This window comes from Cotesia typhae, unplaced genomic scaffold (assembly GCF_013202065.1).
Source record: "Cotesia typhae breed Kobodo isofemale line unplaced genomic scaffold, CoteBio_Ctyphae scaffold_152, whole genome shotgun sequence".
Taxonomy (NCBI): domain Eukaryota; kingdom Metazoa; phylum Arthropoda; class Insecta; order Hymenoptera; family Braconidae; genus Cotesia; species Cotesia typhae.
In genome coordinates this window covers 10,032,123-10,046,508 of record NW_027423776.1, presented here as the reverse complement: position 1 = coordinate 10,046,508, position 14,386 = coordinate 10,032,123, and the positions used below count along the sequence as shown (strand labels likewise).

General features: G+C 27.0%; 2 protein-coding genes across 6 annotated transcripts in view; one reads left to right on the top strand and one right to left on the bottom strand.

The window, feature by feature from the left end:
* The window catches only part of Rhogef64c (Rho guanine nucleotide exchange factor at 64C), a 142,448-nt gene that overhangs the window by 115,230 nt on the left and 12,832 nt on the right, over positions 1-14,386 (bottom strand). The gene's annotated exons all lie outside the window — the stretch shown is intronic.
* The window catches only part of LOC141535952 (uncharacterized), a 72,260-nt gene that overhangs the window by 47,919 nt on the left and 9,955 nt on the right, over positions 1-14,386 (top strand). For all 5 annotated transcript variants that reach the window (XM_074256135.1, XM_074256133.1, XM_074256131.1 and 2 more), the window contains one exon: positions 3,744-3,870. In XM_074256135.1, the coding sequence (XP_074112236.1) occupies positions 3,744-3,870 (127 nt within the window). The remainder of the gene's footprint in view (positions 1-3,743; positions 3,871-14,386) is intronic.

The window sequence follows — 14,386 nt, the reverse complement described above, 5'->3', positions numbered from 1 at the left end:
TTTTTCAATAAAAAAAATTTGTAAATGTCGGCTAATTTAATTTTCATGTTTATGAAGCGTGCAAAATGATTTAAAAAATTGAATGAAGTGTAATGCTTTTACTCTAAAAATTCTAATTTTCCCCCTGAATAATCTGAGTTTTAATTTACGTGATTGCTTAAATACACAATTAGAGTTATAATTTTGTTTGACTGACCATTTTCTGACTTTGCAAACAATATGTATGTCTATCCAGGGATTGGAGCCTATATATGGATACATGTGAGCATATGGATAATTTAGAGCCTTTAAACCTTGCTAATGTATTTACACACTATCTGGTTTACGTTCCAATCGAATTTTAGTTTGAAACATACATCGAGTCGGTAATTAAATTCGACAGAATGCTTTGGCTTTTGGTAATGAGAGGAACGTATTTAAATTTAAATTTAAATTTAATTTGTATGACTACACAACAGCTTCCTACCGTTTAAATATTTATTGATTTTATTAACAGATATTTACTTTTTTAATTTAATTGTAATTTGTTCTAATTAATTAAATAATTCCATGATAATAATAAATTTCTACTAAAATTAAATAAAATTGAAAGTATTGATTTTAATATTATAAAATCTAAAAAAAAAAAATTACTCTAACAATTCACTAAAATAATTATTTATAACAAAGAGAGCATTAGTGCAAGTGAAGATTCTTTGTTTCAAAATATATTCTCATATGAATACACAGTCAGTATGTTCATTGTTCTTAATTCTTATGAAAGTATTAAATTATATACTATTATATTGTCTTGCATCTCTACTCTCCATTATCATCATTATTGTTGTTATAATTATTATTATTATTATTTTTAATCTTATTATTATTTTACTATTATATAATCATCTGAATTTTAACAAAAAACATAGATAAATTTTTCCAACCCAATAATAATAATTAATAATGACTAAAAAAATAACACAACAATCAATTTATGGTTTACTTGACGCTCTCGAGCACAACTAAAAAACCATTACCGGAGTATGCACACAGATATAATACCAATGCATACAATAATTACTTCACACCGTAACGTTAAAACGGGTAATACATAACCGGTGTAATTTAATAATTCTGTAGGTAACTCCGCGGAAACGGAACTTGAATAATATTTAGTAATTAAATTTAAAAACGTAACTCATTTTTCTTATTTACGTTTTTTTTTTTTTTTTTTTTTTTTTTTTTAAATTTTATTTTACTCTATTAAAATTTTCCAACGAATCACAATTTATATAGAAGACATTTCCTCTATGAAATTGCTTCATTAACGATTAATTCATCATTTTCATTATCATTCATTTAGCTTTTAAGCTTTAACTAACAAAACATTTAATATTCAATTTTACTTTTAATTGTAATTATCACATTCGTACATTTAGAGTAAAATCGAAATTTATTATTATAATTAAACTCTATTTTAAAGTGTTTAGGTTCAAATTTTATGAATTATTATTAACCAAGCGCTTGAAATTTTTTAAAGAAAAAAAATTAATTGTTAATTTTTGAGAATAATAGAAAATCAAACGGGCTTCTGTCAAAATTTTTATTATTGATAATTTAATTAATCAATATTTTTTAAAATTTTACCCAAACAAAAAAAATGGAAAAATTATAATTTTAGATTGTAATTATTACAAATTTTATAAGAATTAAATTTTTTTTGATCAGATATACGAATTTCAAGATGAAAAATTCTTTAAATAAACTGAAAATTTTTATAAAAGTCCGATCTAGAATTTTTAGTAAGTAAAATAATTTTTAGTTTTTTATATTTTATTTTCAAGGAAAAAATTTGATCAAAATAATTTAATATTTTATCAAAAATAAATTTTTTAAATTTATAGAAATATCGAATATTAAGAAGATGACTAGGCCGTAAAGATAAGCACATAATGACGCGAAATAATCCAAGTCCTAATATAACGCGATAGTAATAGTAATAGCAATAGCAATAGTATTAAATTATATACATTTAATCTCCGAGAGTAGAATCTAAAAGAGGTCCTTATCGCGTTGGCTTGTACTCGATAAGCCGGAGTTCGTGGTTTCCTGGGGATCTAAATTTGCGCGTCAGCTTCGGCTTATCCTTTTCCAGCAGGATATTATACACAGCGTACAGAAAGTACACAGTACACAGTGAATGTATAATAATGTACTTAAGGTAAAACGTAAGAGCCAACTCACTTTTCTCTTACGCTAATTGTCACCTTACTCATTTTCGACTAATGACTTTCATACTCCAGGATTATAACATTATACTCTATTTTCAGTCATTAATTATGTCATTTTTTTGTGAGAAGGTCTTTCTACACCTCCATTTTCCCGGAAAAAAAATCCTGATAATTAAAACATTATCATCAATAAAATATTCTTGCGCTCCCCACTTTGATACTTAATTAAAAGTTATTAATTACACGAAGCTCGGAATTAATTTGCTCAAGTCCTTTAAGAAAAGTGTGGGGATAATTCCAGGCAAAGTTCCATTAAAAATTATCATTTAAGTCGCGGTAGTTAGGATTAATAAGTGGTGATTAAAAGTTTTAGAAGTATGGCGAGATTCGACTGTCGGTAGATAAGGAATTTTTAATATTAAATAGAATTGACATGCATGTATTACTCTAAAAAAATTGCTAATTTGTTTTCGTTAAAGTTTGGGCTGTAAATAATTTTTTACTGTCTTGACTCGAGGGAATTTTTGTGAATTCTTTAATTTTGGAGCAAAATTAAATTTTTTTGGGCCTTCTAATCTAATTAAACGATCCACTAGGTCTGAATTAATAAATTAAAAACCATTTAATAATTTTAAAATTAAAAATTTCTAAAGAATTCTGTCTCAAAATTTCAATGTTTTTCTGTATTCTAAATCAATATTACAAAAGAAAGAAATTGTTGGATAAAATGTAAATTATTTTACTCAAATACTATTAATTAAATTGCTTTGGTGAATTTTAAAAATTTTTTAATATTAAATTTTCTCTTCATTATTGAGTTCTATTTTTTTGGTTAAATTAATGAATTTTTTAAATAAATTCATGATAAAAGTTCCTGACATAAAAAAATTGAAAAGGGTATTTTTCAAATGAAGTAATTTTATCTCCAACGTGTATTAATTGTATATTCCCAACAAAGCTTTAATCCGCAAACTTTGATATTAATACCTGAAAAATGAGCATGAGTAATGTATATTATTTATATATAAAATAAAAATGATCCATAAAAATGAACGCGATACGAATTACTCATACCTGATTCTATAAATGGAAAGAAATTCATTTTGCGTCTATATATGATTCTTGAATAAAAATTGGTATTGATATGTCTGTGCTCAATGGGAATATAAGTTAAAGCGTAGCTAATATCAATATATCAATACAAGGAACATAGAATAAGTCTAATATATCTGAGAAGTCTTTCATTTATGAAATACTAAGACGAAGGAAAAATAAATAAAATAATTCAATCTTAGCTGCTATATCAATCTAGGTCTTCGTAATCCGACATCCGAGATCGTTCACCTTCGCTAAGATTTTTTTTATATAATTTCATATTTAATAAAAAAAAAAAAAAATATATACTTTCTTTGATCATAAAAAAACCAATTTAAAAATTCAAATTCGCTTTACATTTTTATTATGAAGAAAGAAAATATTCTTTCACATTTATAAGAATTAATGTTTTTAATTGCTTTTATTTTGGCTTTTCAGGAACCAGCACAGCAAGAGAGACTGGCGAGGTTGAGGCATCGACTCGATCAACAACAGAGCAAACTCAATAGGCTAAGGTTACTCAGATCACAAACAGATCAATCGCGAGCCAATAATGCCACCCTAAGTAAGTCTTTGCAATTACTTTTAATTACTTTACCCTTTTTTTGTCAAATAAAAAATTAACTTTGATAATTCTGATATTTTTAATGAAAATTAAATTAGCCAAAAAAAAATTATTTTCAAAAAATTTGATCATTTTTTTAACCAGACAGATAATTTTAAACATAAATAATTTTAATTTCGTTCAAAAATTATTCTGATTAATTAAAAAAAAAAAAAAATTCTTCAAAATAATTTTCTTGATTCAAAATTTCATTCAAAATTATTTTTTTAAGTATTTTTAAAATTCATTTATCCAAAAATAAACTTTTAAAAAAATTATTCCAATAAAAATTACATTTTAACAATTTAAAAAAAAAAAATCAATCTAATAATTAAAAAATATTTTGTTGAGTGAAAAAAACTGTCAAATAAAATTTGGAAACGCATATCCTCTAAATTCTAAACAAAGAATATCCGTTTGTTAAAAACTCGGGGAATGCAAGTAAAAAGTAATATCGTGAGAAAGATAGAAAATAATGGAGAGCACGGACAGATAGACAGACAGACAGACGTCTATCAAGGCTGGTAAAAAAATACATAAATCTCTGGTACTCGAACGGAGCTGAAGGGTAAAAATAAGATCGTGAAGTCATTGAACGATAGATTCTTAGAGGAACTGCTTATGCTTAGTCCTTATGCCGATGCCGGTGCTTATCCTTCTTATTTTATCGGGCAAGAGTAAGAGTAAGAGTAAGAGAACGCTCGGGTTGAAGCTCAACTATAGCTTAATTCACCACACGAGAGTTAAGTCGAGAGTAGAGGCCACGATCCGCGATATCTGCTTCTCTCGCGTGTGTACTCGCTCGCGTGCTCATCTGGGACGTTGACTGCATGGGAATTTGCATCAACCACCACACATCCCATTCTTTGTGTGTGCAAAGTAAATAACTAAAGCAAAGTTCCATCACAATCAACCACCTAATAAACGATTCCCTCTGCAATGCTCTTCACTCTTTACTCTTTACTCTTACTGTCTATTCTCCGTTCAGTTTGTGGTATGCTATTCAATCGGCTTCATTACGTTTCATCTCGCTCTCTCTTCTGCAGATTTTACCTCTCCCTCCAGCTCACGACTCACTCAGTCATATTATGTCTCAGATCCACTCACTTTGATTCTTTATTTCACCGGGAAGGAGCATCAGCATCAACATCTTTGCCCTTCGCTATTTCTCGTCTCTCTTCAGTTTGTTTTTATTTTATTTTATTTAGATAGAAGTACCTAAGAGAAAAAGAAAAGAGTACCTTCAGCTTTTTACCTCAGCTTGATGAGAGTACCCCGATCGACCCGGGAGGTCGCGACGCTTGTTTAATGTCCCGGCAAATATTTGCTGTCGATGCAATCCCCAATCAACTACAACTGACATTCGTGATCTGATTCCATTTACTAAGACCCAGGATGGACTCGAGAGTAATACACTTGAGAACTATTTAGATCTAATGACTTTCTATTTAATTTTTTCGTAAAAGAGTAATTGAGTTCTCGTTCACAGAAGACCCTTATTTGTTGACTGATTGGTGAATTTATAGAGCTTCTGTACTTGAGAAAATTTAATTTAATTGAGGAAAAATCTTGGATTTAAAAGATTATTTTTTACGTAATTTAATTAAGATAAATTTTTTTTAATTAATTTAAAATAATAATAATAACATTTTGGAAGATATAAGCTCATTCCGACATTACACTCATCGAAATCTTTCACTTGAGTACCCACATCATTTTTTCATATATTTATATATATTATATATATATGAATATATGAAAAATATATCAAAATGCATGTGGGTACTCAAATGAAAGCTCTTGATGAGTCTAACATCAGAATGAGCTTAAATCTTTAAAAACGTCGATAGTTAAGAAAGTACAGTGCAATTTAACAAAAGTAATTATTTAAAAATAAACACATTTTAAAAAAATAATAATAATAATAATTAATTGGTAATTGAAATAAAACAAAAAATTCCACTGAGTAAACAAAGTAAAAATATTGTTAAATGGTTCATTAGATATCAAAAAAATCAATTGTTATTTTTGTCAAAAATTTACGGACGTGCAAACAAATAAATAAATAAAAAAAAAAAAAAAGTCCAGAAACAAGGAAAAAGGTAAAAGGGAAAATGTAACAGAATCAGGCACCTGATGAAAGTGAAGCAGATATTTTTCGAGGTAAAATAACCGAGGGCGATGATGTGGATTCACGATGAATGTTAGCCAGCCAACAGAGAAGAGAGCAGAGGATAGATCAGTCGGCGGATTGGGTCGCGGGGAGGTTCAAGGGACCAGGGGAACGCCGTAATCCAGGGATCAGCATGTGCATGCTCTCCACCATCCACCATCGCGGTGGTACATAGGAGTAGTATTATATTATATATATAGGTGTATGTATAAATGTATATAGAGAGAGTGGATGCCCACATACGGTATACGATATCGTGGCTTACTACACCACCTATACATATTTTACCTATATATGCGGAGGAACGTGTAGGTATTACCGTACATGTGTACCCATGCAACTCGCATTCTCATAAATATGGCATTCACTCGGATAACCATACCCATACCCTTACCCATATATACATATATGTATTTATATAGCCAGAGCAAGTTTGATATGGACCTCCGCTTTTAGAAACTCTCGAATTTTTATTTGAAAATCTAATGCCTTTTTATGGATTTTGTATTTTTATTGTTTCTCTAAACATTTATTGTTGTTCGCAGCTTACAAAGGACATTAATTTGCATACTTGTTCAAGTTTATGTGTTTTTTACACAAAATATTTAAATCTTCTATCAGTACATTAAAATAAATTTTTTTTTTTTTCAATTTTCTCTTTAAATTCAGCTTGCAAGTCTTCAAAAAAGAAGTCTTTAATTATTTATTAAATCTCGACTAATAGAATAACGTCTAAAAATTTTTTTTGACAATTAATTCAGGATAGAAAAATCAGGGACAAAAATAATGATAAAAATTTTTTTATCAATTTTATAGGCAGCTTATTTCTTTAAAAATAAAAAATTATTTACTTTGCAAATATTTAAAATGTGTATACTGATTAAAAAATTATTATTATTATTATTATTATTATTATTATTATTATTATTATTATTATTATTATTCCGGTTTGCTTCCTGTTGAAAAATATTAAGATCGCTCAAGTAGTTTTTTTTTTTTTATTTCTTCTTGTTAAGAGCAATGAGAACTTTTGTATTAAATACATCCTGCCTTTTCAGTTCTTACCAGCTTTGTACTGTTGTACAATTTTTTTTCATCAATAAAAGTGTATAAAATAATTTAAAAAAAAAAAAAAAAAAAAAAAAGGTAATCACAAGAGAACAGAAAATTAGAAATTTCAATTTGAGAAACTTCTGCTTGAGATTTTTTAATATTTAAAAACTTAAAAAGAATTGATTACAAAAAAGAATTTTATTTATATAATTCGTATTTATTCACCGAGTGAAAAAATGAATAAAATTAAAGTTGAAATACTGAGAACTGGGTGCTATACTGCAGGACGGACTGTTGTTGCTCTCAACTAAAAGTAAGAGAATTCAAGAGAAATAAATAAAAAGTGGGACAAAGAAAAATAAATTTAGCAATATAATTATCTGCTAATGAACATCTGGTCTTTGTTCTAAATAATTGTTATTATTATCCGTCATATCTACGGGAGTTTAAAATTTTTCCGTGGGTTTTTCAAGTACTTACAGAAAAACTGACTCACTCGGGCTGGCCTGAAGCTATTCAAACGAAAACGACCACTACGTGTTATCGTTCTCGAGCTGAAGAGTAACGAGTTTTCTACTCACGCTGGCACGCGTTCAATTACCAGCTTAATTTTGCGGTTTATTGTGTAAAAAACATTTATTTTATTCTTACACTCGTAAATTCACCGTACCGATATCTATTTTCATTACAGTCCACTTAAAATTAATTGAAAAAATTCTAGTTAATCCCCTGGAAAAGATCCTTTCCGTTTCTAGATACTTTTTATTTTTTTAAATAATAATTATCATAATTTAAAATTAATTTGGCTCAAGCTTGAGATTAAATTACTTTTTTTTTCTCATTAATTTTTGAGAAAATTTTTTTAAATAATAATAATAGCAACCTTGCAGTTACTATGTGACTTAATTTCACCAAAAAATCCGATAATAACAATAATAATAATTATCTATTCTTAATCTTTATTTCTTGTAACAATATAAGAAATTTAATTGAATTTAATTTTAATTTATGGTTTAATATAAATATAAATTACCTATATATACGTAATTTTAAATCCTCGAGCTTGGAAATTAAATTCCAGAATTACCGAATCACGACCTCAATCTCACCTATTTTATTCTCACGATCCTCGTTTCTTATTTATATCACTTATCGATCTACGTATACTCCTAAAATTACCGAATACGAAGTGAAGGTCGTTTGTAATTTCATTCACTTTATTATTATCACTTGACTGGTTTAATTTAAAACATCCGTTATAGAGTAAAACAAAAATAGTTTTTTTTTTTAACATAAAAAGCTTTATTTCACGAAAACGACCTCAATGCAACAACAATTTATCAAATAAATTATTCACAATAATAATTATTGTCAGATCCATTCAATCGAATAAATTTAATTGCAATTTCTCTTCCACTCGTATTAACTTTCATCTCGAGAGAATAAATATCTTTTAAAGATTTTTATTTTTCCACTTCTATAATAATTAGTTCTTATCCTTTGGATAAAAAATCGGGATAAAAATCCTCAGTTATTCTTGTTGCTTTTTCTACTTGGATTATTCAATCAATTAAACACTACTGAAGTGTAATAATTTTTAATTTATTAACATTTATATTTAAATTTGATAAAAAAATACTTCTTGTAATTTTTAATCACTAAAATTATTTTTAAAAATGATTTTTTTGGTCAGCAATTTTTTCTTTTGAACTAACTTTATTATTTTATCATTAAAAAAAATTTTTTCATTTTGAAAAAAATAATAATAATAGTAGTAAAGTGATAGATAATTCGAATTAAAAAATATCTCAGGTGTTTTTAATAAAAATACAGAGTTACTTTATATCAAGTTAACTCAGAGTTTTACGGACAGAATAAGTGACTAATAGAGATTAAAATCTTTCTGGAAGTATATTATATAGATATAGATTTATTGTGTCTCGCAATCGTCTATCAATAACATCTGCTATTCACTTTGACAAACTCAAATATCGTTAAAAGAATTCATTATTTTTAGTTATTTTTCTTCCTCCAGATCTTTAATACCTCTTATTTACTCAATTTGTTTAACGGAGACGAGATATACCTCGGATAAAGAGAAACTTTTTAAGAAGTCGAGAGAAAGAATACTTTGGAATAAAAGTCGATATATATTCAGCGAATTACTGCTTTAACAACTTAAAAATAATTCAATGATATAATAAGTTCGTTGAAGTGAGATAGTAATTGAAGGAAGAATTATCAGCGAGGAAACGTCCGATAAGAAAAAATATTGAGCTTCTGAAGAATTGAACAGGACGTCTTTAATATGATATAATTGTTCTTATCAGTCTGCGAAAATTTGATTGAAATCATTAAAGTTCTATCTCAACTAATTTTTTTTCAGATCTTAATGCAAGACAATAAAAACCAAGAAAAAAATTCTCGAAGCAAAACAAACATTTTTTTTCTACAAACGCTTCCCGATAAAGATTATCTCTCTGCAATAAAGCCAACAAAACGGAAGCCCAACAAATTGCAACAGTAGTAATTAAAAACATGACAAAACTCCGAGAGGAAACAGTTTAATTGTTAAATAGAGTTCACAAGTTTATAATAAGTAATTAAAAGTTGGAGATATATAAAAGATAGGTAAACTCTGGGCTTTTGAAGTTATTCGATAGAATCGCGGAGAAAAGAATTCAAAAGGGTATACAGTGGCTGGGTGGTGTAATGCACTTTGGGTGTATAGTTACTCGATGATAAGGAAGTTTGTTCAACTTGTGCTTCGTTTCATGTCAAAAAGAGCCAGACAAGTGCGCACTGTTGTACAATTTACGCGGATAGCTTGTTCCACTCAGAGAGAGGGAAGACGGGGGGTTTAAAGTTGGAAACATCCCCATCAGTTGAATCGTTTTGTCGGGTGAGAACAGAAAATGGCTCCTCTTTTTCACGGTAACATCCGTTTTCTTTTTTCTACAAATGAATTCGTTTCTTCTATTCTTTGTGGAGCTTATTTTTTTTTTTTTTTTGGCAACTCAACAAAACCACTATAACATTTTTTTTGTTAAAATCCATCCGGGCTTATTGAGGTATTCTGGACTTTATTTTTTACTGACATTTTATCGGTGGAAAATTTTTACATTTTTTTCATCGATTCGGCAATTTTTTTTTTAGAAATTTTTTTAATTGATGCTAGCTAGCAACCTTGCAGTCACTATGTAACTGCCGTGACTTGTGAATTATAAGAAATTAAAATTTTGCTTTAGTAAATAAAAAATTTTGTTAAATTGCACTGTACTTTTTTAAATATTGACGTTTTTAAAAATATAAGCTCATCCTGATGTTACACTTATCAAGAGCTTTCATTTGAGTACCTACATGCATTTTGATAAATTTTTCATATATACATATATATAATATATATAAATATATGAAAAAATGATGTGAGTATTCAAATGAAAGGTCTCGATGAGTGTAACATCGGGATGAGCTTAAATCTTTAAAAATGTCAATATGTCAATATGTATCTAGAGATAGAGCATTTTATCATGACTATCCTGGACACAAAATTTTTCTTATTCTCTTAATAATATAAATTCTTGAAAAAAAATTTTTTTTTTTTATTAAATAAAGTGAAAGTAATTATAAAGTATCACGTGCTTATTTATAAATGTTATAAATTATAAATATAATTTAATTTAAGTATATTTTATAGACACAAGACAGGATTAGTACACAATGACTAATTGAAATAAAATTTTAGAAGCGAGTTCTTGCTCGGATATACATATTATAATATACTAGTGCTAATAATTTATGTTTTATCGACCATTAACTCGCGCGGTTATAAAAGAATCTAAACGATTTTATTTGGTCTATTATTGCATCGAGAACGTACATACATACATACTAACATATTAATTATTATTAAATGGATAAGTAATTACAGTGATTCATTCTAATGCTTGAAGGAATTGATTTTATTTATTTTGTTTATTGCGTATCACGGCATGAGCAGCTATCTACTGAATTACTTATGAGTTATGAAGCGTCAATATTTGGGATTATTATTATTTATGAGAAGCTTTATAATTTAATTCGATCAATTTATTCTGGAATTGCTAAATTTATTGAGGTACGGTGAGGAATAGTTATTTATTTAATTACTACGATGGAATGTTAGAGTTGTATTTAATTGATTATTATTTAAATTGAACGCTCAATTGATTGAAATTAAAAAAATTAATATTTCTTGTTTCAGTTCAAGTATTTTCTGAACATAAAAAATTTAATTCCATTAAAAATGTAGTTAATTAGTTTATTATTTTTTAATTAAGTTAATTTTCATCGAAAAATTCTTTTTAAATCAACAAAGTAATTATTATTATTATTATTATTATTATTATTATTATTATTATGATCATGTAAGAATAAAAAAGGAAAAACATATTAAATTTGTAGTAACACGAGTAGACAATTGTTTGAGCAAACAAATAAAAAACCAAATTACATTCAGCAGAGTGTATATTTATATATATTCACAAAGCAAGAAGTTTAACTTGATATGCACTGAGAGAGAAACAGCTGGCACTTTGCGTGCAGTTACAAAGCTCAAGTAAATCCCTTCTTGCATTAAATCCAAGGATAAAAAAAAATCCTGTAAAAACCACTTAATAGTCAAAAAAATTTAATTTAATTTTTTGCTTCTACAAATCTTTTAAATAAATATAATTACTGTTGCGTCACTCTTTATAAAAAATTTTGACGTGTTTGTTAATTATTAACTAATCAGTTTTACCGCCGGATGAAGTAATAATAATTTTTGATAATTATTATATAAATTAAAAATTATATTTTTCTTCATCACTCGACCTGCCGTCAAGAACTCTTATATTTCGAAACTTGTGATTACGACATAACACACATCATCACTTCTCAAGCATGCACATAATTAATGTCGCTGTAAGTAATCAACTCTCGGAAGTGTCTCATAGACCCGAAAATAAAGCCTATTAAAAATTATCTAAAAAAATTGTTGTAATTATAATGATGTCTTATTTTATCTTTTTTTTTTTTTTTTTTTTTGGTGTTTCCAAATTTTTGTTCGTGATAAATTAGGGAGAAATTAATTAATCAATGCTGTCAAAATTGATGGTCTTGAGTGTTAGAATTATAATTACACTGTCACTCAATAATTCTTGAATAAATAAATTATAAAATATCTTTAGATATTTATAAAAATCAGATTTTGTTTTAAAATTTTTTTATTTTGAATATTTTTGGAGTTATTTTAAATATTTCGGAGCTTTTATTTTTTATTGTACTGAAAATTTTAACGCAATCATCTTAAAATTATAATTTAAAATATTTTTTTTTGATTAAATAGTTATCAGAAAAATTTATTTAAAAGTTTAATGATTTTTTAAAAATAAAATTACTCTATTTATAATTTTAAACTTTTTCTAATAAATAATTAAAGATTTTGATACACAAAAAAATTCAGTAAATAAAAAATGATTTTTAAAATTTGTTGATCCATTTTGGAGCTTAAATCCTGCATTGTACTTCGGAGTTCTTTATTTCCATTGAAAGTACCAAAGTTTTATATAATGATCTATTCAAGGATTTTTCCCCGTATTTATAGAAAGTAATTCAGCCTGTAGTATTTTTTTTTATTCACTCACAACTCTCACTAGAACCCGAGGATTATTCAGAATCATTTTCGAGATCAATGGTGGAGTAATAAATGTCCTAATAAAATATATAAGTAAAATAAACATAACTTTATTTATATAAGCACCGAAAGAATGTGAAGAGCTAGATTATTGCGAACTAGTTTTATGAATGGATGGAGATAATTCTCGTAAGAATAAAGTAAGTAATAATAATAATAGTAAAGTAGTGAGTTTAGGAGAAGGATAAGGGAGTAAATACAGTGAGAGGGTGGATTTCTAGATGGAGTTGGTTTAAAAACAGAAGAATGCCGTTTAGCAGACGTGCATGGAAGAAAATTGTGAAAAAGGTGAGTGGAAAATAAGAAGAAAAAATCTAACAACCAGCGAATACAGTTACAGAAAGAGATTCGAGGTGTTGCCGGAAAATGCAGCTGAATGCGTTCGTGCGGTTGCATTTAAACGAGTATTTTATATAAAAATAAAAAATGAAGAAAAATAACAAGTGGATTGAAAACAAGAGCTTTATTTCAAGTTGAGAATTGAAGAATTCGATTATTTTGGCATTGAAATATATTTTTCGAGGAACAAATGAATGCATGGATCAAGCGAATGATAAATAAGTTGATAACTATTGCAAGTATATTGCATTGATGAAGAATACGAATAAAAGTTAGATCGAACAAAGTAGTCTAATGTATTTTGCTTTTTCTCCCGGCATTATTGAACTCTTTCGGGATGGCAAAAAAAGAAGATGCGCGGAATTGTATAAATTTCACGTATCGAATAAACGTCCACTGACATTTGATACCCGTATTCTTGGTATCTAAGCTCGATTTGTGATAGGAAGCAATATCGGGACAATTTCACCTTTTTTTTTTTTTTTGACTTTTTTCTGCTTTCGCTCTTTTCCTTATTTTCCTTTTCTGCCTGGATTTTTTATCGGTATCAAGTGATATTGTCTTTCTTCCCTGATTTATAATGCCGAAATTTATTTGCGTAGGCTCGAGACGATTGGACAAATTTTATTCTCGCAGTTGTTTTTTTTTTTTTCTTTTTTGGGGAAATTCGATTTAATTTTATTTGCTCAGATAGTGGAAAATTTATTTTTTTAATTGAAGTTTCATTCGATAATTTATAAAAAAAAATTATTATCGCTTTAAATGGCTCAAAATTGAACATTTTTTAAGTAATTTTAGTTAAAATAAAATTATTATATTATTTTGAAATTTTTATGATTTTTTTTTTACTGTTAAAATGTAAAAATATTTTTTTTTTTTTTAATTTAAAAAATGTCGCACTTTTAATTTTTTTTATTGACAAAATAATAATGAAAAAAATCCTATTAATTTTTGACATATGTACGGAAAAAAATAAATCTTTAGTTATAAAATTATTTTGTACTGATAAAAAAATTTTAATCTAAAAAACGTAATTCAGTAATCAAAAATTAATTTATTCATAACTTAAGAGAAAAAAAAAAATTCTGAACAAATCAATTTATTCATTCCTAACAAATTCTTCTATCAAAGTGTGTTATTGTAATCCAGGATTTCATTCTATAAATCCGGAAATGTCGAAGTCACAGATCGAAAAC